Consider the following 25425-nt stretch of genomic DNA (forward strand, 5'->3'; position numbering starts at 1 on the left):
TATCTAGTGGGGTCCAGAATTTTCAAAGATGGGTGTCAAAATAATTGCATAGAGGTATTTTCTGCATATGTGTAATTTTGAAGGCCAAACCCACCATTGGTGTGCGTAGCCAAAGAGCTCTATGGTCAGATGACATGAATATAGAGCTCTTTGGTCATGTACACCAATGGTGGGTTCTGCCTCTGAAAGAACAATGCATTTTTCAGAAAATATCTCATTCCTGCTGTAAAAATGGTGGTGGATCTTTATTGGGCTGTTTTGCTTAAAGGAGAACCAATACATTTTTGCTAAAAATCTGGTTGCCTCTGCAAGGAGGCTGAACCTTGGCCACAAGTGAATCTTCCAGCAAGGCACTAATCCAAGATCACAACATCCACAAAGAAATGGTTAATTGACCACAAAATCAACATTTTGCAATGGCCATCTCAGCCCCCGGACTGGAAAACCTGTGAGTTGAATTGAAGAGGGCAATCCATAAAGCGCAGACGACGGATATCAAGGATCTGGAAAAATTCCGTAGGGAGGAATGGTCCCCTCCCAATGTGTTCTCCAATCTCATATTTTTTAATGGCTCCGTGTCGTTATCCTCGCAAGGGGAGTGTGCAGGAGTATTGAAAACACGATCCAATCATTTTGACCTCTTTTAGATTTTTTTTTTTATTACATCTTAACCATGATCTCTCTGAGCAATTGTATTATTAGTATAAAATAATAGAATAACCCCCCCCAAAAAAAATTTTTTTTGCATACAATATTATTTAAACTGTTATTTTTGCTCATCTTTATCAAGGGATCCAATAATTCCAGACCCCACTGATTATGTGCAACAAAAAAAAAGAGACCCTGTGCACAGCAGTGTCTAGTTCAGGGGTTCTCAACCTTTCCCCCCAAGGACCCCTAATCCCTCAAATCAATAAGGCCTTGGCACCCCCCAGGAAACTCAGGATCTTTATGTTGGGAACCGCTGCTCCAGGTTCTGGTTTTAAAATGTCCCCTGCAATGAAGTGTAAGAAACGTTACATAAATGTCATGTATATCAGAAACTATCTTGTTTTCCACTGACACCAATCCAATCATATTGTCATGACCTCCATGGCCTTCACTGAATTTGTATTTCGGATATTACTAATAAAATGTGCATATAATCCCATAAATGTTGCCAAATAAATGTGGGATTATTGATTAAAATCACAATATTTAGTTGCATTACTCAGTCTACCCTCAACCCAGTTATGCCAACCAATCCCCCCCCCCCCATAAAAATTGTGAATTTATCCTTGTGCGATATCATCAACTGGAAGTGACATCAGTGGCCATTTTGAGCCAAAACCAGGTTGTGAGACTGTGACATGGTTGAGTTTGTCGCTTTGTGAAGTTATCTAATTATTCCAATTCATTATTATTGTTTATCTTCATTCTCATAACCACATGCATATATTGACTGCAATGTTGTCCATGTTAAGAATATATACAGTAGTCGTCATGAATAGGTTTATTGGCAGGATAAGGCGGCCGCCTATGAAAGACAGATTGACGAGGGCAGTATTTTGAGCTAAACTGTTTCTTCGATCAAATAGTCTAGCTTAAATGGTGCTAAATAAAATAAAACATGTAATGTCATGTTAATAACATACAACATATCCTAAAAACAGGACAGGTCAAAGTAAAATGGACAATATGGAATGGACAATCACACTGTCCAGGAGTTGAACCCTATTTTCATGATCAGTGGTTTCAAGTTTGTATCTGTACATTTTTGACAAGCTGATCAGAGTGAAAAAGAAAATGTTGCAGGCCAACATAGTAGGCTACACCACATTAAGCATGAGCCAATGTCTTTTTTTTTGTCCTGTCCAAAACGGACGTCTATTTTTGGTGTTTTACAAACGGTAGGCTTAGCACATAGATGTGCATTCATAAAATACAATTTCAGGCAACACTGTAGGCTACAGTAAGCACGGACCAACGCCTTTTGGATGTCTTTTTTTGGTGCAGTCTATGTTTGTTTTAGATTTTGTCCAGTCTGGAACATCCTGGATTTGGCCCAAGCATAGATGTCTCTAAATTAACTTCTTTTCAACTTTAATTCAGAACTAAAAATGAGCCTGATTTCAACATCAAGAAAATACATATTTTCAAAGTCCGGAAAAGAGGCCTTTTCAACATCCTGGAAAATATGTATTTTAAACATATGAAAAATACCTTTTCATCTTTCATTCAGAACCTAAATTGAACCTAACTTCAACATCTGGAATGTAATTTTGCTTACTGGGACTTCTATTCTTGCGGCGGCGGCAGAAAGGCGAGGACCGGCCCTGATTATTAGAGTGACGTCACTGGAAAAGCGTTCTATTCTTGTCAATATAAATTTCTGCTTAGATCATCACATCTCAGTCTAAGTAAATTGCCCTGAAAATCTGTGTATACAGTGCCTTCGGAAATTATTCAGACCCTTGACATTTTCCACATTTTGTTAAACGACAGCCTTTTTTCTAAAATTTATTAAACCCCCCAAAATATCCTCATCAATCTACACACAATACCCCATAATGACAAAGCAAAAACAGGTTTTTAGACATTTTTTCAAAAACAGAAATACCTTATTTAAGTATTCACAACCTTTGCCATGAGACCATGAAATTGAGCTCAGGTGCATCCTGTTTCCATTAATCATCCTTGAGACGTTTGTACAACTTGATTGGAGTCGACCTGCGGTAAATGAAATTGATTAGACATGATTTGGAAAGGCACACACCTGTCTATATCATGTCCCACAGTTGACAATGCATGTCAGAGCAAAAACCAAGCCATGAGGTCGAAGGATTTTTCTGTAAAGCTCAGAGACAGGATTGTGTCAAGGGGTACCAAAACATTTCTGCAGCATTAAAGGTCCCCAGGAACAGAGTGGCCTCCATTGTTCTTAAATGGAAGAAGTTTGGAACCACCCAGACTCTTTCTAGAGCTGGCCGCCTGGCCAAACTGAGCAGTCGGGGGAGAAGGGCCTTGGTCAGGGAGGTGACCAAGAACCCAATGGTCACTCTGACAGAGCTCCAGAGTACCTCTGTGGAGATGGGAGAAACTTCCAGAAGGACAACCATCTCTGCAGCACTACACCAATCAGGGCTTTATGTTAGAGTGGCCAGACGGAAGCCACTCCTCAGTAAAAGGTGCATGACAGCCCACTTGGAGGCACCTAAAGACGCTCAGACCATGAGAAACAAGATTCTCTGGTCTGATGAAACCAAGATGGAACTCTTTGGCCTGAAATCCAAGTATCACATCTGGAGGAAACCTGGCACCATCCTTACGGTGAAGCTGTGGGGATGTTTTTCAGCGGCAGGGACTGGAAGACTAGTCAGGATCGAGGTAAAGATGAACAGAGCAAAGAACAGAGATCCTTGATGAAAACCTGCTCCAGAGCATTTAGGACCTCAGACTGGGGCGACGGTTCACCTTTCAACAGGACAACGACCCTAAGCACACAGCCGAGACAACGCAGCAGTGGCTTCATGACAAGTCTCTGAATGTCCTTGAGTGGCCAGACTTGAACCCGATCGAACATCTCTGGAGAGACCTGAAAACAGCTGTGCAGCAACGCTCCCCATCCAACCTGACAGACCTTGAGAAGATCTTCAGAGAAGAATTGGAGAAACTCCCCAAATACAGGTGTATTTGCTTGTAGCGTGATACCCAAGAAGACTCGAGGCTGTAATCTCTGCCAAAGGTGCTTCAACAAAGTACTGAGTAAAGGGTCTGAATACTAACGTAAATGTGATATTTCCGTTTTTCTTTTTTAATAAATTTGCAAAAATGTCTAAACCTGTTTTTGCTCTGTCATTATGGGGTATTGTGTGTAGATTGACGAGGGGGAAAAACGATTTAATTCATTTTAGAATAAGGCTGTAACCTAACAGAATGTGGATAATGTCATGGGTTCTGAATACTTTCCGAAGACACTGTATGTGGATATGACATCTGATATATTGTGATGTCAGCTTTCTGTGCTCAACACAGAAGCAACCCGACTGCAAGTGCTTCAACACACAACCTTGGCTTCAGCAAGAATGTGCCAACTGCTGCGCCACAGCCAGACGGTGAAGGAAGGCCACAGCCATTGAAGGAAATCCAGTGGGGAAGTCCAGGGCAGCTTGGACTGTGGTGTAGGCTCGGATACGACGAAGACCAGCATCCAGGCATCATACCTAACACGATGAAACGCATGTCTAAGTAAAGTGTAATGCGTTGGACCAAACAGATTCTTCTGGTCTGCTTGTAATGACATCTACTGGTACCTGTTTGATGATGTTCTTGAAATCATTCCACCCCCACAGACTGTGACATCCCGCCACTTAGAGATCTTGAAAGCGGTGTCGGCCAGACTTTTGGGATAAACACCATGAAGCAAGAGGCACACACACACACCAAAAGTATCTACTTACCTGTAAGACCTGCTCCATGGTGCCACTCAAGCAATAAAATGTATTTATCAGCTCTTTTTACATCAGCAGATGTCGAAACGTGTTATACAGAACTCGGCCCAAAAACCTCAATGAGCAAGCAATGCAGATGTAGAAGCACAGTGGCTAGGAATTACTCCCTAGAAAGGCAGGAACCTAGGAAGAAACCTAGAGACAAACCAGGCTCATTCTTCAAGATTTTCAAATGTTCATAGATGACCAGCAGAGTCAAATAGCGATCACAGTGGTTGTATAGGGTGCAACAGGTGAGCACCTCATGAGTAAATGTCAGGTGGCTTTTCAAAGCTGAGCATTTAGAGGTTGAGACAGCAGGTGCGGTAGAGAGGGAGGGGGAGGGGGAGGGGGAGAAAGGGTCAAAACAGCAGGTCCGGGAGACAGGTCAGGGTTCCATAGCCTCAGACAGAACAATTGAAACTGGAGCAGCAGCACGACAAAGTAGCACGTCCGGTGAACAGGTCAGGGTTCCTTTGCCACAGACAGAACAGCAGAAACTGTAGCAGCAGCACAACCAGGTGGAGTGGGGACGGGACAGCCAGGAATCGTCAGGCCAGGTAGTTCTGAGGCATGGTCCAAGGGCTTAGGTCCACCGGGAGGGGAGAAAGAGCAAGAGACACCAGATAAGACATACTGACCATAGCCCCTCTGCATATAGACTGTTGCAGCATAGATATTGGAGACTGAGACAGAATGAGCAACACCGGTTTAGCATGCCGACAGCATTTCTTTCCAGAAGCCATGAGAAAATTGTCTGGCTGCGGAGACTGTGCTTAAACCTGTTGAGGACAGACGTTCCGCTAGCGGAACGGCCCGTTCTGCCAGCGGGACCCCTAGCCAACAGCCAATGGAATAGCAGGGAGCGAAATAAAAAAACAACAAAAATCTCATTATTCAAATTTCTCAAACAATCAACTATTTTACACCATTTTAAAGATAAACTTCTTGTTAATCCAACCACATTGTCTGATTTCAAAAAGGCTTTACGGCGAAAGCATAACATTAGATTATGTTAGGACATCACCTTGACAAGAAAAACTACACAGCCATTTTCCAAGCAAGGAGAGGCATCACAAAAAACAGAAATACAGCTAAAATGAATCACTAACCTTTGACGATCTTCATCAGATGACACTCCCAGGACTCAATGTTACACAATACATGTATGTTTTGTTTGATAAAGATCATATTTATATCCAAAAACTAAATTTTACATTGGCGCATGATGTTCAGAAAATGTATTGCCTCCAAAACTTTCGGTGAATGAGCACATCAATTTACAAAAATACTCATCATAAATGTTGATAAAATTTACAACAGTTATTCAAAGAATTATAGATACAATTCTCCTTAATGCAACCGCTGTGTCAGATTTCAAAATAGCTTTACGGTAAAAGCACATTGTTCAATATTCTGAGTACAGAGCTCAGCCATCAAAAGCAAGCTACACAGTTACCCGCCAAGTTCTGGAGTCAACAAAACTCAGAAATAGTATTATAAATCTTCACTTACCTTTGCTGATCTTCATCGGAATGCACTCCCAGGACTCCCACAAGAAATGTTTGTTTTGTTCGATAAACTCCATATTTATGTCCAAATACCTCCTTTTGTTCACGCGTTCAGATCACTATCCAAAGGCAAAATGCGCGAGCACAAAACCAGAGACAAAAAGTCTAAATGTTCCATTACCGTTGGTAGAAACATGTCAAACGATGTTTACAATCAATCCTTATGGTCTGTTTAACATAAATATTCGATAATATTCCAACCGGACAATAGCGTATTCATTACAGAGGAATAAGAAGGAACGGCGCGCCTGCGTTCCTGGGCGCCTGCGTTCCTGCGCAGTAATGAACTCCTTGGTCTCAGGCAGTCCACTGGTTGAGACAGCTCTTATTCTCTCCCCAGTAACAGTAGAAGCATGAAACAAGGTTCTAAAGACTGTTGACATCTAGTGGAAGCATTAGGAAGTGCAAAATGACCCCACAGATACTGTAGTTTGAATAGACAATCACTTGAAAAACTACAAGCCTCAGATTTCCCACTTCCTGGTTGGATTTTTCTCAGGTGTTTGCATGCCATATGAGTTCTGTTATACTCACAGACATCATTCAAACAGTTTTAGAAACTTCAGAGTGTTTTCTATCCAAATCTACTAATAATATGCAAGTATTTGACTCTGGGCCTGAGTAGCAGGCAGTTTACTCTGGGCACGCTTTTCATCCGAACGTGGAAATACTGCCCCTTGGCTATCCTCACCATAATGTGATAGTTATGTACATTATGTGTACAGCGACTGCATGTCACGGTTGTCGTTGGTTAAGGAGGACCAAAACGCAGCAGGTATGTGTAAGCTCATCTTGACGTTTATTAACTCAGAATGAACGTACAAAAATAACAAACAAGAGAACAAACGATCAACAAACAGTCTGGCAAGGCACAAGGCTAAACACAGAACAATCTCCCACAAACACACAGACAAACACACCCAACTAATATAGGACTTCCAATCAAAGGCAACACCACACAGCTGCCTTCAATTGGAAGTCCACCCCAATTAACTCAACATAGAAACAGACTACCTAGACTAAACATAGAATACATGAATCTCAAACAGTGCCCAAAAACCCCCAGAATACTAAATCAAATGCCCTTACTACAAAACCACCACCCTGAACCACATAAAACAAATACCCTCTGCCACATCCTGACCAAACTACAACAACAATTAACCCTTATACTGGCCAGGACGTGACAGTACCCCCCCCCCCTAAAGGTGCTAACCCCGGAAGCACCTCAAAAATAACAAAAACCCCAAACAACAACAAAAAATCCCCCTAAACTAAAGGGAGGGAAGGGAGGGTGGCTGCCGTCAACGATGGCACTGTGCTACACCCCCCCCCCCCCATCCCACCTATATCTGGAGGTGGCTCTGGTTCTGGCAGTTCCGGGCAGACGACCCACCCCGGCAGCTCCGGGCAGACGGGCCACTCGGGCAGACCCGGGAGACAGTCGGGCCGCTCGGGCAGACCCGGGAGACAGTCGGGCCGCTCTGCGGCTCCTGACTGGCGGGCGGCTCGGGCGACTCCTGACTGGCGGGCGGCTCGGGCGACTCCTGACTGGCGGGCGGCTCGGGCGACTCCTGACTGGCGGGCGGCTCGGGCGACTCCTGACTGGCGGGCGGCTCGGGCGACTCCTGACTGGCGGGCGGCTCGGGCGACTCCTGACTGGCGGGCGGCTCTGGCGACTGCTGACTGGCGTGCGGCTCTGGCGACTCCTGACTGGCGGGCGGCTCTGGCGACTCCTGACTGGCGGGCGGCTCTGGCGACTCCTGACTGGCGGGCGGCTCTGGCGACTCCTGACTGGCGGGCGGCTCTGGCGACTCCTGACTGGCGGGCGGCTCTGGCGACTCCTGACTGGCGGGCGGCTCTGGCGACTGTTGACTGGCGGGCGGCTCTGGCGACTGTTGACTGGCGGGCGGCTCTGGCGACTGTTGACTGACGGGCGGTTCTGGCGACGTCGGACTGGGATGACGCACTTGAAGCCTTGTGTGTGGTGCTGGTACTGGACGTATCAGCCTGGGAACACGCACCTCAGAGCTAGTGCGGGGAGCGGGAACAGGACGAGTCAGACTGGGCTGACGCACTAAAAGCCCGATGCGTGGCGCTGGTACTGGAGGTATCGGCTTGGGAACACGCACCTCCAGGCTAGTGCGGGGAGCGGGAACAGGACGAGTCAGACTGGGCTGACGCACTAAAAGCCCGATGCGTGGCGCTGGTACTGGAGGTATCGGCTTGGAAACACGCACCTCCAGGCTAGTGCGGGGAGCGGGAACAGGACGAGTCGGACTGGGCTGACGAACTGGATGCCTGGTGCGTGGTGCTGGTATTATCTTCACCAGACAGCTAGCACGCACCTCAGGACTATTAAAAAACTCTACTCCAGGTGATAACATTAGGACATGCTCTGTAGGGCGAATGTCGTGCCTAAAACACCAACACAGTAGCTCTCTCATCCTTTTCTCCTCCAATTTTCCCATCAACTCCCTTATAGTCTCTGTTTCTCTTTCCTCCCCTTTTCCCCTCACTAGCTCTGGTTCCATCCTCGGCTCCGCCGATCTGTCCGTGTGCCCCCCCCAAAAAAAATTATTGGGGCTGCCTCTCCGGTTTAAACGCCAGTCGCGTTCCTCGGTAGCGTTCCCGGTCCTCACCGAATTTCCCTTGCTCCTTCCTCTGCTGCTTGGTCCATTTTTGGTGGGAGATTCTGTCACGGTTGTCGTTGGTTAAGGAGGACCAAAACGCAGCAGGTATGTATGTGTAAGCTCATCTTGACGTTTATTAACTCAGAATGAACGTACAAAAATAACGAACGATCAACAAACAGTCTGGCAAGGCACAAGGCTAAACACAGAACAATCTCCCACAAACACACAGACAAACACACCCAACTAATATAGGACTTCCAATCAAAGGCAACACCACACAGCTGCCTTCAATTGGAAGTCCACCCCAATTAACTCAACATAGAAACAGACTACCTAGACTAAACATGGAATACATGAATCTCAAACAGTGCCCAAAAACCCCCGGAATACTAAATCAAATGCCCTTACTACAAAACCACCACCCTGAACCACATAAAACAAATACCCTCTGCCACGTCCTGACCAAACTACAATAACAATTAACCCTTATACTGGCCAGGACGTGACACTGCAATGAGAAGGCATAATGTTAGTTAGCTTTTTCGGCAGGAAGAAGTCCTGCACATCCAGGTCCACATAAAAGGTCCGGTGTAAAAAAGTTGAATGAAAAAAGTTGTGTGAGGACAAAACTAAGACTTTGGTCAACTTGTTAAATACAGAGTTTGATTAAACGGTTATTGAAAGCGAAAAAGTCTGGCAGGTAGCCAAGTAGCAACAAATAGCACTGCAGCCGTCTCCCCGGAGTGTCTTCATGTCCACACACACACACACACACACACACACACACACACACACACACACACACACACACACACACACACACACACACACACACAATATATACCCCAAAGCCTCAGCCTGCCAATACGATCTGTACCCAGTGGGAACCCAGCCTGTGCCTGTGGTGTTTCAACAGGCTGGCCCAGGTCTCCTCAATGTTATTCATGTCTGCTATGTTTATTTTTATTTTTTTTATTTTTAATGAAGTTTAGTTAATAAAACTCTGTTTGATTCAAATTGATATCTATTGTCCTCATTACATAGTTATATCTATGAAATACAATGTTTATAGAAAATCTGGAAGTGAATTTTGAGAGTAAACAAAACCAATTTAAATGGAAGACGTTACCATCAAAATCAAATCAAATCAATTTTTTATTGGTCACATACACGTGATTAGCAGATGTTATTGCGAGTGTAGTGAAATGCTTGTGCTTCTAGCTGCGACAGTGCAGTAATATCTAACAAGTAATACCTAACAAATTACACAACTCAATACACACAAATCTAAGTAGGAATGAATTCAGACTATATACATATGGACGAGCAATGTCAGAGCGGAACGGACTAAGATACAGTAAAATAGTATAGAATACAGTATATACATATGAGATGAGTAACGCCAGATATGAAAACATTATTAAGTGACTAAGATACAGTAGAATAGTATAGAATACAGTATATGCTTATGAGATAAGTAACGCCAGATATGTAAACATTATTAAAGTCACTAGTGTTCCGTTCCTTAAAGTGGCCAGTGATTTCTAGTCTATGCCTATAGGCAGCAGCCTCTAATGTGCTAGTGATGGCTGTTTAACAGTCTGATGGCCTTGAGATAGAAGCTGTTTTTCAGTCTCTCGGTCCCAGCTTTGATGCCCCTGTACTAACCTCGCCTTCTGGACGATAGCGGGGTAAACAGGCAGTGGCTTGGATGGTTGTTGTACTTGATGATCTTTTTGGCCTTCTTGTGACACCGGGTGCTGTAGGTGTCCTGGAGGGTGGTAAGTTTGCCCTCGATAATTCGTTGGCCAGACCGCATCTTCAACCCTGTTACCCTAGTCTCAACCCTGTTTCAAGACCCTGTTTCAATTTTGTAATACAAAGGTTAGGAAATATGAATTTACTGTTTGTTCAGCTCAGTCTGAAATGTTTAGACCAATCATGATCATTTTTGTTCAAATTCTGAAGTGAAACCATACTTTTGATAAAAAATTATAAAGCCGCAGACAAGGTGTCCATTTCAGGATTTAGTATAGCAAAAGTGTGAGATTTTATATACATGTTAAATTTGCAATTATTTAATTAGTTTGAGGGACTTATGATTCATAGGGGAATGTTGATTTTATTACAAGTGTCTTTAAAATCTTTTTCAGACAACTTCCATAGTGTCCATAAGTGGTTTGAAGACAAGTGGTGTCCATATCAAAAGAAAATGGCCGATATTAACAGCCTTTGATGCCTGAGATGGGAAAATATGTTTTCTTGGAGATTAAATACGTACTTCATGTCGTGAGGTGTTCAGAAAATATGATTTTTGGGGGGTAAAAAAATAAAAAATAAAAATCTAAGTCCAAATCTTAATGGTTGGTGGAGTGATACCTAAGCTATGATGAGCAGTAGGTGGCAGTAGAGAGCTTTTCCCCAACCTGTGCTTGCGGCGCAATAATCGACAGCTCACTGCCCAGGCCTATCACACTTTAACTGAAGACTTGGTGAGTGTCATACATTTTCCATTGATATATATCTATTAGATTATATATTTCCGTTAATATATAGGCAACTGTTTTAATATGTTAGAATAACGCAATTGGATGTATCGGCGGTCAGGTAAGGCAGACAAGTTCAGGAACCAGGTTGAGGCACTGCAGTGAGCAAAATACTGTGCAAACACAAATACAATTGTATTTTAAATTGTTTAAAATATAGGTTAATTTAGGTTCTCGATCGAGAGAGTCTACCATGGCATGACACTCAACTGCAATGATACTCGACTAGCCTACCCATGACACTCAACAGCATCATCTTGATACATCATGTTGACGAATTTGAAGAATAATTAAGTAGCCTCGACTACAGTAATAGAATGTGGATTAAGTAGATGAGATCTTATTCTGAGAGTAAACAACCGAGGTGTAGGCTACTTGACTGGAAGATCTATTTTTAAACTGATTTGATTTCAACACCAAGGACAGAAAACATGACTCTCTGGGGCCAAATTACGGCTATGAGGCCAAATATCATTTAGAGGTTGTAATCCAAGTCTCACAGTCCTGTAGTAAAACGGACACCTCAAATAGTAATTCAATGTTGACTGCCTGAGATTGAATCCAATCAAAGTAACTAAAAAATATATATATCTAGGCTATAGTCTATACACATTCACAACCTTCTAACTTCACGCTTTCACGGAAGTTGTCGATCTATAGCCAGCATTTCTCTCCCTCTGTAGACTGTATCTCCCTCCCCCACATGGTCAACCGGGCTGGCGCATCTCAATTTGCCGAACATGCAACTTTTTAAAAAGAAGAAAGTTGACTGTTGACTGATTCCCCACCCCATCCACACACTCTCTAGCGCAGGAACAAAACGATCTGGGATCGAGGACTCAATTTATCTGGAGCGCATCCAGATTGCATCCATCTGGGTCTGCCATATGCAAACCGCGCGCAACGCGCTCAGCATTTCAGCCTCTTGTTCCAAGGCTAATTTAGGAAACCGTGTTGGGGTGAGTTGAATGTGTAGCAGCAGCACATTACAAAGTCTGACATAGTTTAGTTACTAAATGCGCGTATTTCGTCATTAAACGGTTTTTTTATTCATACATTCATCAAGACCATTTGTTTCTAACCGGGATTTAAAGTTATGGATTCAACAGAGGATAACGGGGAGAGCAAGCCAGCACTCCGTCCATGCGCACCCAGGTCTCTTCTCCTGCGCTGTGTGGTCGGTTTCCCTACCGTGGTGTGTTTCATGTTGTCCCTGAGCTCCATAGCCATCTGCCTGCTCATGAGCTTCAAGACTTACCAACTGGAGAACCGACTGGATGCACTGGAGTTGGAGAAAAACACAGTGTTTAACCCTCCGGAGAGCGCCTTCACGCGCGAGGATGGGACTGTACTACCGGCACTAAGGAGTTCTATCGAGACGCTCCTGCAAGAGGTAGCTAGTTACACACCGTTTTTTGGGGGGGACATTTAAAATGTAACACGATGTATATATATCATAGTGCATCTCTCTTTATTTTTGATTCATACAGCTTCCTGCTTGGGTCTCCATAATATGTAGCCAGAGTAGACTAAATGCCGTGCGTAATGTTGCGCGCAATGACAGTATATGACTCATGTCTGTTGATGTTGATTCCTCAAGCGACTGACTCTAATGGTCAAGGCACCGCTGTGCGATTCCTTCTGTCTCTAGATATGATCAGGTATCGCCTGATGAAAGATAAGTGATGTAAAACTTGGTGATACACAAGCTGGCTTTTATACTGTCTGTCTGTGCTGTGACAGTATTTCGCCATATCTCTTTGAAAAAATATGTTGTAGGGTATCTCCCAAAAAGTCCCCTCTTGATAAAAATAACTATCGACAGGTCATTGAAAACCTGGTTACGTTTTCGTACATTATTTACCTGAACTGTTAAAATTATAATTACATCACTTTATCATTTTTACAGTATTATATTCATGTAAAAAGGTGCTACATAATGATTGATGTATTGCTTATAGTGGTTAATGTCCATTTATAACAATAAGTTAAGTTATTTAAGTTCATCTTACTGCTTATACTGCTTGTTATAAACCCACAAAATTCACTAGAGTGTCTCATTGCATAGTGGTTGCTTTATATAGCCCTCTTAAAACTATCGACGAGAGACTGACTTGAGTCAAACCAACTGGAATGTGCAGTAATCTTCGACATAATGTTAGTCCCAAAACATTTCTCCTGGGCTTCACTTTCCCCTCTAACTCAGATAAATTAATGTTTCCAGATCAAGCTTGGATTTACTAAACCTTTTATGGTGAATTTATGGTAATTGCTACTGCACACGCAGTTTGCATTGTTTCAGAGCCTTATTCTCTCTCCCCCCCCCCTCCACACTCTCTCCCCAGAGACTGAGTGAAGTGATGCCCAAACTGCGCACGGCAAGGGACGTCCCCCAAGAGTGTTCCTGCCCACCAGGTACGTCTCTCTCTTCTCTCCTATTGGTTCATGGCTATATCATGGTTATCAAAGCCTCTACGCACGCAACACATGAACATTACATGTATGCAAACACACACACACACACACACACACACACACACACACACACACACACGCTGGACTGTTTTACACCAGTGTCAGTTGTTGCTGGGTTGGCTATGTATAAAAGGAATCCAGAAGAGTGCATTGAGCTTTACGCTCTCTACCACCAGTTGATATTGATAGTTGTTTACAGCATCCCAAGTTTTCCTCAAGTGTGTATTCAGTGGATGGATGCCTTTTGTAAAGGATTAGTGTCCCTAAGCCTGTAGACCCAGACTGGGACAGGCTCAGAGGGAGAGTGTGATAAATACCCCTCAGATTGGTCTATGTCTATGGGATGACCAGGACAGGGTGAGCTTTGTTGCTCCGTGCCAGTGGGACCTGCTAACATTAATAGACGTTCCGGCGATGCGCCAAGTTTGGCCACGTTTGGCGTGTGGTGTGCATTACACGGCCTGCGATAGTCCGGAGGGTGAAAAACAGTGCGATGCACACAAACACGTAGGCACACACACGCAGACCGACACATGTACACAACCAGTCGTCTGCTATTCATGCGTTTCTGTAATCGTAACTTATGAGGAATGCTGGCCCTTCCCTGTTTTCGGGGAAATTCAGCGTTCAGCATTTGCCATGCATGCTTCCTCTACTCAGACTTGCTACCCAGATTGATAAAATGTGAACCTTAAAGTTGTTATTGTTACTTATCTAATCAAGAGTTTTTCTTCCTATTAACTTGTGAAGTACAGAGCTGGCTCCTAATTCACCATGACAGAGAAATCCCCTAGCTTAGAGGAAGAGTGAGATGGGAGGTGTGTGTGTGTGTGTGTGTGTGCGTGCGTGTGTGTGTGTGTGTGTGTGTGTGCGTGCGTGCGTGCGTGCGTGTGCAAGCGTGCAAGCGTGCGTGCGTGTGTCTTTTCACTAGCTGTCTCTGTGAGTTGCATTGCTCTTGTCTCCTCTGTGGCCAACCTTGTCTCTATTGTCCCTGTGTGAATCACTGGCTTCCAGAGCAGGTGGAAAATTTTGCATGCCTGAATATCTGGAGCACATTCAAAACATTCCAGGTCCACTTGTGGCTCTGCTCCATACTTCTTCCCTGGCTGGTCAGCTGGTCAGTCAATTGGACTGTTGTTGTTCCTCTCTGTTGTTTGTTGTGTGTGTGTGAGTGTGTGTGTGTGTGCGTGTGTGTGTGTGAGAGAGAGAGAGAGAGAGAGAGAGAGAGAGAGAGTATTTGTTGGGGGCCTGTTCATTGTGTGTGTGTGTGTGTGTGTGTGTGTGTGTGTGTGTGTGTGTGTGTGTGTGTGTGTGTGTGTGTGTGTGTGTGTGTGTGTGTGTGTGTGCGTGCGTGAGAGTGTTTGTTGGAGGCCTGTTCTTCAGTATGTACTCAATTAGCTGAGGGAAAGCAGAATGTGGTAAAGGACATGTGTTTGTAGTATTTTACTTCCTATATGCAGTGCATCATCTCAATGGGTTCAACGATCGTACCACCTGGAGAATAAGTATAGAGAGTAACCTGGTCTTGTAAAAGTAATGTGCTCTGAAATAGCTCATTCCCTCCCCTAGGGATTACTCATGGTTTTCATTTAATTATGTCGATATCATATTATATCAGCTGTTTTGTTTTATTGCACAGTTCATTATACAAAATGACTGTGTAATCAACGTGGTTTCACTGTGGTTGGTCGTGTTTTGGAATGAAATGTAACCACAGTTATTCTCTGAAATCTAGTCAAAGATCTTTATTTTTTCTCTATTTAACCCCAAAGCATGGTGTTTGTAAATTCTTAGCATTAGCAAAATGCAAGAGTATTAAATGCAGACAAACAGCCCATAGACACGTTTGAACCATCTCTTAATGAACAATTAGACTGTCTTTGTCCCGGGCTGTTAAGTTAATTGTTCAGCTGATGTGTTCATTTCAGATGGATGTTTGTCAGCTAATTAGCATGGGGTTTGTTGAGTTCAGCCAATTAGCATGGGGTTTGTTGAGTTCAGCCAATTAGCATAGGGTTTGTTGAGTTCAGCCAATTAACATAGGGTTTGTTGAGTTTGGTGTCCTCTGCTTTCCCAGTCTGGTCCCACATACATAGAGACAACACATGTATACTGTTTGTGCTTGTATGTGTACAGTATGTATGCATGTGTGTGTGTGTGTGCTTGTGTATGTCTGTGTGATTGTGTACAGTGTGTGTACGTATGTGTGTGTTGCATGTGTGTGGTCTGTGTGCATGCAGGTGGGGTGTGTGTCTGCGTGCCTGTGTGTGTGAGTGCTTCAGTGCCTGCGTGTGTGTGTGTGTGTACATTCGAGCCCCCCTGTATGTGTGTGAGTCAGTGTGTCTGTCTGTCTGTCCCTAGTTCTTTGAGGGGCCGATAGGCAGCTCTCTCTGCACGGCGCTGTAAACCGAGCCCCTCTCCCTTTAGCACCCACGTTCGCCACCTGAAACCTAATGCTCTCTAAGACCAGAGCACAGACTGAGCCATTTCTCTGTCTGTCTGTCTGTCTGTCTGTCTGTCTGTCTGTCTGTCTGTCTGTCTGTCTGTCTGTCTGTCTGTCTGTCTGTCTGTCTGTCTGTCTGTTTGTGTTTGTGTATTTCTGTCTCTGCAGCTATGTCTTCACTTTAGAGCTCCCCGCTCAGCATTGCGCTCCACCGCCCCCTATGGTCTCCTGTAGGTATAACACTTTATGGTGAAGGTTTAATATAGTTGCTTTAGTATCTTTATTTAAATGTGGGCTTAGGGTACTTACTGTAAATCATTGTGAATGAATGAGAGTGTGCAAAAAATATATAAATGCATTGTCATGTTATGTGGGGGTCAGGAGTGAAATGTGTGTCACTGCAGTGAAAGGCAGGCACTGAGTATCGTGACATTTTTATACTCACCCAAAGTGACAGCCTAGCAGCTTTAAGACTCAAGCCAAGCATGTCACTCAGGTGTTTGCAATTAACACTATCCGCACACACACAACACACACACTTCTGCACTGCCTCAGCTGATGAAAGCCATGTGTAGTCTGTAGCAGAATGAAGGGGAGGGGGGAAATAGACATCCAGGGTTCTAAAGTGTGACCAATTTGGTTTGACATTGGGAATGTTCTCAAATAGTTCAGAGCACATTTAGAAACAATGTTCTTCTGTGGTAATTTCAGTACTTCAGCATAACGTTTCCTACAGGTTTCCTCATAGTTCTATTTGTCATGTTCTAAAATTGTTCCCGAGAACGTTAAGAACTCTTTACATAAAAACCACAAGAAATATGTAGTTATAATCAGAGAACATTCTAAGAATGATATTTAAAAACATATACATTTCGTTCTCAGCATCAACAGAACTCTCTCTATTCTTTATCTTGTTAAGTGTGTTCTGGTGTGTTGACTGCACCCACTAATTGGCCACACCTGATCTGAATGTGCTTGATTCCTTTGAAATTGGGCCCAACTGAATAGACAAAAATTAAAAGCTATGTATGCATAAAAAACTAGCTCTATTCCGGTGGTGCAGTGGACTAATTCCATGGATAGAGAACAGAAGATGTCAATGATCCCATGTCACAATAAAAAATAAATGTGTTTGCATGATTATGCAAAAGGATATGAATTTCCATGTGTGCTTGGAGTAAACCAAGTTAACCCAAAATAAGTTAGCAGTGTTATTAAAAGTGTTATTGAAACATTCCATGAAGGTTTTAAGGAAGTTATTTAAAAACCTACAAATAACAACAACCAATGTGAAACCAAAAACATACATTCCCACAACTTCCAAATAATCAAATATGCTACCTGGGATTTTTTTTACGCCTTGTTCAGTCATATTTGTTACCTCCTTACCTAGCTAGCTAACAACTGGTAACTTTACCAATATATGCAAACATTTGTGGGCACAGAAAGAAAGGAAAAGGGATAGCTTCTTCAGGTGATCAATGATCATAGCAATGCATGACAGATCTCTTGCATGTCATCATTAAAAACTTGATCTTAAATAGACAGTGTACAATTTTCAATATAATGCATCTCACTAGGAACATAATGCTTTTACATAATGTAGAAACCTAATATTCAACAAATGATTTTGTAATTTCAATGACAGGTATCTGTATCAACATTTTAGCTTTTTATAATAAATCAGTCTATTTACAGGGCTACATATTTGTTTCTAGGGCACAACATGAACAAGGAGAGATTAATCAAAGAAAACGAACTAAAAACAAACGAGGTTTCCCCTTTTATCTTTGGATCAATTGTCGGAGTAGAGAACACACATTTTGTATGACTCAAAATGGATTGAAATTCTACAATGATCCAGCAAAACAAAAGGACCATGTGCATTTCTAGTCAAATAACAACCCAATGTTTATCTCCCAGTGCAAATTAAATAACAACAACAACAAGCTAAGTTGGTTCTGCTACTTTAACCTGCCTGTCAAAAATGCGTCTGGTGGGGATAAACAAAATCAGCATGCACACGATGGCGCACGTGGATGCATGTGCAGGGCCGGTTTGGTCAAGGTGTGGTAGAGTGCCATGCAAAAGTATTCATCCCCCTTGGTGTATTTCCTATTTTCTAGCATTACAAACTGTAATTTAAATTGATTTTTATTTGGATGTCATGTAACGGACATACACAAAATAGTCCAAATTGGTGAAGTGAAATGAAAAAATTAACTTGTTTCAAACAATTCAAAAGAATAAAAATGGAAAAGTGGTGCATTCATATGTATTCACCCCCTTTGCTATGAAGCCCCTAAATAAGATCTGGTGCAACCAATTACCTTCAGAAGTCACATTATTAGTTAAATAAAGTCCACCTGTGTGCAATCTAAGTGTCACATGATCTCAGTATATATACACCTGTTCTGAAAGCCCCAGAGTCTGCAACACCACTAAGCAAGGGGCACCTCCAAGCAAGCGGCACCATGAAGACCAAGGAGCTCTCTAAACAGGTCAAATATCTGAAACTTTGAACATCCCACGGAGCACCATTAAATCCATTATTAAAAAAATGGAAAGAATGTGGCACCAGTGTCACGGCTGTCTGAAGGATCAGACCAAAATGCAGCGTGTTCGTAGTTCCACATATTTATTTATTCCATGAAACTAAATGCAATACATAAATTACTTGAAACACAAAAACAACAAACCGTGACGCAGAGAGGAAAACACACTTCTCAAAAGATAATCACCCACAAAAACAGGTGGGACAAACATCATAAATATGACCTCCAATTAGAGGTAACGAGGATCAGCTGCCTCCAATTGGAGATCAACCCAAACAACACCAACATTGAAATACAAAATTAGGAACTGAACATAGAAATACAAAAACAGACAAACACCCCCTGTCACGCCCTGACCTACTCTACCATAGAAAATAACAACTTACTATGGTCAGGACGTGACAACCACAACAAACCTGCCAAGAGAGGGCCGCCCACCAAAACGCATGGACCAGGCAATGAGAACATTAATCAGAGAGAAAACAAAGAGACCAAAGATCACCTTGAAGGAGCTGCAAAGCTCCACAGCAGAGATTGGAGTATCTGTCCATAGGACCACTTTAAGCTGTACACTCCACAAAGCTAGGCTTTAACGGAAGAGTGGCCAGAAAAAAAGCCACTGCTTAAAGAAAAAATAAGCAAGCACATTTGGTGTTTGCCAAAAGGCATGTGGGAGGCTCTCCAAACATATGGAAGAAGGTATTCTGGTCAGATGAGACTAAAATTGAGCTTTTTGGCCATCAAGGAAAATTCTGTCTGGCGCAAACCCAACACCTCTCATCACCCCAAGAACCCTATCCCCACAGTGAAGCATGGTGGTGGCAGCATCATGCTGTGGGGATGTTTTTCATCGGCAGGGACTGGGAAACTGGTCAGCATTGAAGGAATGATGGCGCTAAATACAGAGAAATTCTTGGGGGAAACCTGTTTCAGTCTTCCAGAGATTTGAGACTGGGACGGAGGTTCACCTTCCATCAGGACAATAAACCTAAACATACTGCTAAAGCAATACTTGAGTGGTTTAAGGGGAAACATTGTAATGGCCTAGTCAAAGCCTAGACCTCAATCCAATTGAGAATCTGTGGTATGAGAATCTGTGGTATGACTTAAAGATTGCTGTACACCAGCGGAACCCTTCCAACTTGAAGGAGCTGGAGCAGTTTTGCCAAGAAGAGTGGACAAAACTCCCAGTGGCTAGATGTGCCAAGCTTATAGAGACATACCCCAAGAGATATGCAGCTGTAATTGCTGCAAAAGGTGGCTCTACAAAGTACTGACTTTGGGGGGGTGAATAGTTATGCACGCTCAAGTTTTCAGTTTTTTGTGTTATTTCTTGTTTGTTTCACAATAAAAAATATTTTGCATCTTCAAAGTGGTAGGCAAGTTGTGTAAATGAAATGATACAAACCCCCCAAAAATCTATTTTAATTCCAGGTTGTAAGGCAACAAAATAGGAAAAATGCCAAGGGGGTTGAACACTTTCGCAAGCCACTGTAAATTCAGGTGGGCAACCCTCAGCCTATTTATTTTTTGCCACATCAGGTTAGCTTTTAATTTTATTTTACTAGGCAAGTCAGTTAAGAACAAACTCTAATTTTCAATGTCAGCCTAAGAATAGTGGGTTAACTGCCTTGTTCAGGGGCAGAATAACAGATTTCCACTTTGTCAGCTCAGGGATTTGATCTTGCAACCTTTCAGTTACTAGTCCAATGCTCTAACCACTAGGCTACCAGCTTCATCAGGTGATAATGCTTATTGCTAAATACCACTTCTGGCTTACAATATGGACCCATATGTTTTGGGACTTATTTCTGGTGGGTGAAATTATACTGAACAAAAATATAAACGCAACATACAACGATTTCAAAGATTTTACTGAGTTACAGTTCATATAAAGAAATCAGTAAATTAAAATAAATAAATTAGGCCCTATTTATGGATATCACATGACTGGTCACAGATACCTTAAAAAGTTAGGGGCGTGTATCAGAGAACCAGTCAGTATCTGTTGTGATCATACAGCGCAACACATCTCTTTTTTTATAGTTGATTAGGCTGTTGATTGTGGCCTGTGCAATGTTGTCCAGCTCCTCTTCAATGGCTGTGCGAAGTTGCTGGATATTGGGAACTGGAACACGCTGTCGTACACGACAATCCAGAGCATCCCAAACATACTCAATGGGTGACATGTCTGGTGAGTATGCAGGCCATGGAAGAACTGGGGCATTTTCAGCTTCCAGGAATTGTGTACAGATCCTTGCAGCATTGGGCTGTGTATTACCATGCTGAAACATGAGTTGATAGCGGGGGGAAGAATGGCATGACAAGGGGCCTCAGGATCTTGTCACGAAATGCATTCAAATTGCCATCGATAAAATGCAATTGTGTTCGTTGTATGTATCTTATGCCTGCCCGTACCATAATCCCACCGCCACCATGGGGCACTCTGTTGACAACGTTGATATCAGCAAACCGCTTGCCCACACCGCACCGCGTCTGCTGTTGTGAGGCCAGTTGGACATACTGTCAAATTCTCTAAAACGATGTTGGGGGTGGCTTATAGTAGAGAAATGAACATTACATTTTCTGGCAACAGCTTTGGTGGACATTCCTGCAGTCAGCATGCCAATTGCACGGTCCGTCAAAACTTGAGATATCTGTGGCATTGTGTTGTGTGACAAAACTGCACATTTTAGAGTGGTCTTTTATTGTCCCAAGCACAAGGTGCACCTGTGTAATGCTCATGCTGTTTAATCAACTTCTTGATATGCCATACCTGTCAGGTGGATGTATTATCTTGGCAAAGGATACATTTTCACTAACAGGGATGTAAACAAATTTGAGAACATTTTAAATAATTTTTTGTTGTTGTGTGTATGGAAAATTTCCTGGGATCCTTAATTTCAGCTCATAAAACATTGGACCAACACTTTACATGTTGCATTTATATTTTTGTTTAGTATATATTTTAGATGTCAGCATCATTTTATTTTCATTCATTTTGGAGTAGAATGTATTTTTTTATCACCAGAACTGAGCTTCTCACACCCTCCGCAGCCTGTAGTATCAATCAATCAATCAATCAATCAATTAATCAATCAATCAATCAAATGTATTTATCAAACCCTTTTTTCATCAGCTGATGTCACAAACTGCTGTACAGAAACCCAGCCTAAAACCCCAAACAGCAAGCAATGCAGGTGTAGCAGCACGGGGGCTAGGATAAACTCCCTAGAAAGGCCAGAACCTAGGAAGAAACCTAGAGAGGAACCAGGCTGTGAGGGGTGGCCAGTCTTCTTCTGGCTGTGCCTGGTAGAGATTTTAACAGAACATGGCCAAGATGTTCAAATGTTCCTAGATAACCAGCAGGGCCAAATAATAATAATCACAGTGGTTGTCGAAGGTGCAACAGGTCAGCACCTCAGGAGTAAATGTCAGTTGACTTTTCATAGCCGATCATTCAGAGTATCTCTACCGCTCCTGTTGTCTCTAGAGAGTTTGCTGTAGTATGCTGTGATATGTGCTTTTGTCACAACCACTGGTTATGGGGCACAGTCTATCCGCACTGGGCACCCACCCAAATACACATACACTACATGCCAACATCATCCATTGTTATCAGAGGCTAGGTCACTTAAGACCCCAACCTCCCTTGGGAAGCAAAGGGGCGGGCCAGGCTGCATAGACCCACACTGGGGCTAACACCCTTCCTAACACCCTTCCTAATAAAACAGACAGGAAGCAACCACTGTACAGGCTCATATACAACACCAATGACACAGGGGCAGTGCATGAGCCCTATAACCATTACTAATGACCTTTTAAATAATCAAAACTAAGCCCAGGAAATGTGTTTTCTTGAAAAGTATTTTTGAGATTGGCATAATTATATATATATATACATACATATATATAATAGGTGATTTAACTGTGTATACTGGATTCCAGGGGCACCATTTTCACTGGGGACGAGGGACATGTTCCCCCCCAGTTTTATCATTGGAATGTGATGCAAAATGAGGCAAAGGTGTGCTTTAGGACCATGCGGACGCCTCCGAGCGGTCGGGTTGGCTGTTTCCAGTGTTTATCCAACTGGATAAAACAGTTGAAATAATAATAATAACATTATGTCTAGAACCAAAGTTGTGCCCCTGCTGGATTCAGTGGCGATTTTAACATTCAGATGTTAACAGCAAACTCTCAAAATGTTTTTAAATGATTAACCACGTGACAATGATTTTGATAAACAAAAAACATTATTATTGAAATGAAACTGTGCATATGAAAATAATCATAACTGGCACGCAGATGGTAGGATAAATTGTAAGCGTCCCCAAACTTGAAACTCATGAGCTCCCTATGGTCTTTACCAGTGGCAATTTTATCATGTAAACCTTGGTGGGGCAAACAAAAATGTTTTTTAGATACATGCCAGCAAAGGCACAACACAACACTAAACAATACATTACTTGCACTATAACAGTGACAAACAATGCCCATAAACTGTTAGGGTCTACATAAAGCTGTTCCAATAGCAGAGCATTCTTTTCAGCACCATGGAGTGAATCCTTACCACAGCTACCCCTGGCTATCAGCAGAGCCTTGTCTGGCAGCGAAACAGTTCATTCAGCCTCATTTGCTGCCTTTTGAAAAACATAGCTGATATGGCTGACTTGCTTAACCCTCCTGTTGTGTTCGTTTCATGTTAATTCATTCTGTGTTCCCGGTCAAAAATGACCGCCCCATTATAGCTGATTATAAATCCATAATAATACATATATTCTCACCTAATGCTGTGTTAGATGTTTTTATCAACTTAAGTTCTTGTGAACATTACAAGTTTTGAACTTCTATTTGCTATTTATGGCCTGTAAGTCTCATTTACCTGAGCTCATACAACTCGTTTTTGAGTTAAAAAAAGCATAATGTATGGATTATTTTGACTATAACAAGTACTCAGATGAAACATATTGTACTATTTATCACAGACTACTTTCTCCTCTAAGGCATCTTCACTGTCAGTTTCTTGGCCTCTCTCCTCCTCACCGATGTCATGATCAAAGATATGATCAAGAGCCTCACATACTGTCACGTCCTGACCAGTACAAGGGGTTATTGTTTATTATAGTTTGGTCAGGACGTGGAAGGGGGTATTTGTTTTTTTTGGTTCGGGGTTTAATGGTATATGTATTTATGTAAGAGGGGTGTTTGATTTATGTGTTCCGGGGTTTTTGGGTAATGTTCTTGTTTTGTATTTCTATGGTTTTCTATGTTGTGTATTTCTTTGTGTTGGCCTGGTATGGCCCTCAATCAGGAACAGCTGTACATCGTTGTTGCTGATTGAGAGTCATACTTAGGTAGCCCTGTTTCACCTGTCCCTTTGTGGGAAGTTGTATTCGTGCACTGCTATGTTTAGCCTGCAGAACTGTTAGCTGTCGTTCGTTTTTTCATTTTGTTGTTTTTGTGTGGTGTTCGAAATAAAATAAATATGAACATTCACGTACCTGCTGCATTTTGGTCCACTTCATACGACGACATACACTATATCGTTTGGTCATTGTGCTGCCACAGAATGAATTGTGAGCAAGGCCCCAAAAAGCTTTATATACCAGAGCTGCGAGAAAAGTTCTATATATTATTGAAACAATGTTGCGATTGTTTGTGAGAATGCCAACCGGTGTGGTTCCCGTGGGGGAAAGATTCTACTGGGGAAAGGTTCCCGTGTGGGTTTCCATGGAAGCCAAGAAGGGGAGTGAGGTGTGAGTATGTGTGCTCAAACATGCATACCTGCATGTGGGGTCTGGGTGAGGAAGTGTGTCTATCTGATGAATGGGCATGTGCCCGAACAAAATTTTTACACTAATTGTATTCTCACCCATTCATTTCTATTGACTGGTCATTTTTGACCGGGAACACCACAGGTGTACAAAAGTTAAATAAAACACCCAAAATGTAATGAATGTATTTTGTGTGTTCTGATGCCCTGTGTGGACAAAGTCATGGAACCTTATGATGATCAGATTAAATGAACTACATTTTTAAGAGAGAACTTGTAAATCAGTCCAATTTGACCGGAATACAGCAGGAGGGTTAAACAAATGTGGTTTCTAATGACAACTGAGATGTTCAAACAGTGGCATAAGGGAACGACAAGTGGATTAGAGGCAATCCCTAACTTCGATTAAGACATTTATGAGCGAGCTAGGATGGATGTAGTCAATATAACTATTTGTTCAGCGCCTTTGAAATGTACAGCGACAGAATTCAGAACATGGGCCGTTTTTACAGTATTCTCCCTGTACACCAAGTCAGAACTGTAGGATAAATGAAAGGGGCATATAAGCAGACAATGAAAGCTCTTACAATATTCAATGATTACATTTCTCTAAAACAGGCTGTAGGCTAAATGGGTACCACCAAGTCAGAATAGTAGGCTGAGTTATGAGGGGGAAAGGGACCAAATTATTAGGGTGAGGCACATGTGCTACTAACAGCTTCCTACACAACTGTCATAATCGTGTATGTAGGTGGCAGGGAAGTCAGGCGCAGGAGAAACCAAATTGTTTAAACTGGAGTATTTAATGACAAAACAAACTCCAAAACCAAAGTACAAAATAACATGGGTAAACATAACCCGTTGCACACCGATACAAAAAACACACGTAACATAACATCACTAACAATCACCGACAAGGACATGAGGGGAAACAGAGGGTTAAATACACAACAT

General features: G+C 42.5%; 1 protein-coding gene across 8 annotated transcripts in view; it reads left to right on the plus strand.

Annotated features, from left to right (window-relative positions):
* The first annotated feature begins 11782 nt into the window (after nucleotides 1-11782).
* Nucleotides 11783-25425, plus strand: part of LOC115174577 (collagen alpha-1(XXIII) chain) — a 225363-nt gene continuing 211720 nt past the window's right edge. For all 8 annotated transcript variants that reach the window (XM_029733255.1, XM_029733248.1, XM_029733291.1 and 5 more), the window contains exons 1-2: nucleotides 11783-12615; nucleotides 13568-13637. In XM_029733255.1, coding sequence (XP_029589115.1) covers nucleotides 12319-12615; nucleotides 13568-13637 — 367 coding nt within the window. In that variant the 5' untranslated portion in view covers nucleotides 11783-12318. The remainder of the gene's footprint in view (nucleotides 12616-13567; nucleotides 13638-25425) is intronic.

Source organism: Salmo trutta, chromosome 3, assembly GCF_901001165.1.
Source record: "Salmo trutta chromosome 3, fSalTru1.1, whole genome shotgun sequence".
Lineage (NCBI taxonomy): Eukaryota > Metazoa > Chordata > Actinopteri > Salmoniformes > Salmonidae > Salmo > Salmo trutta.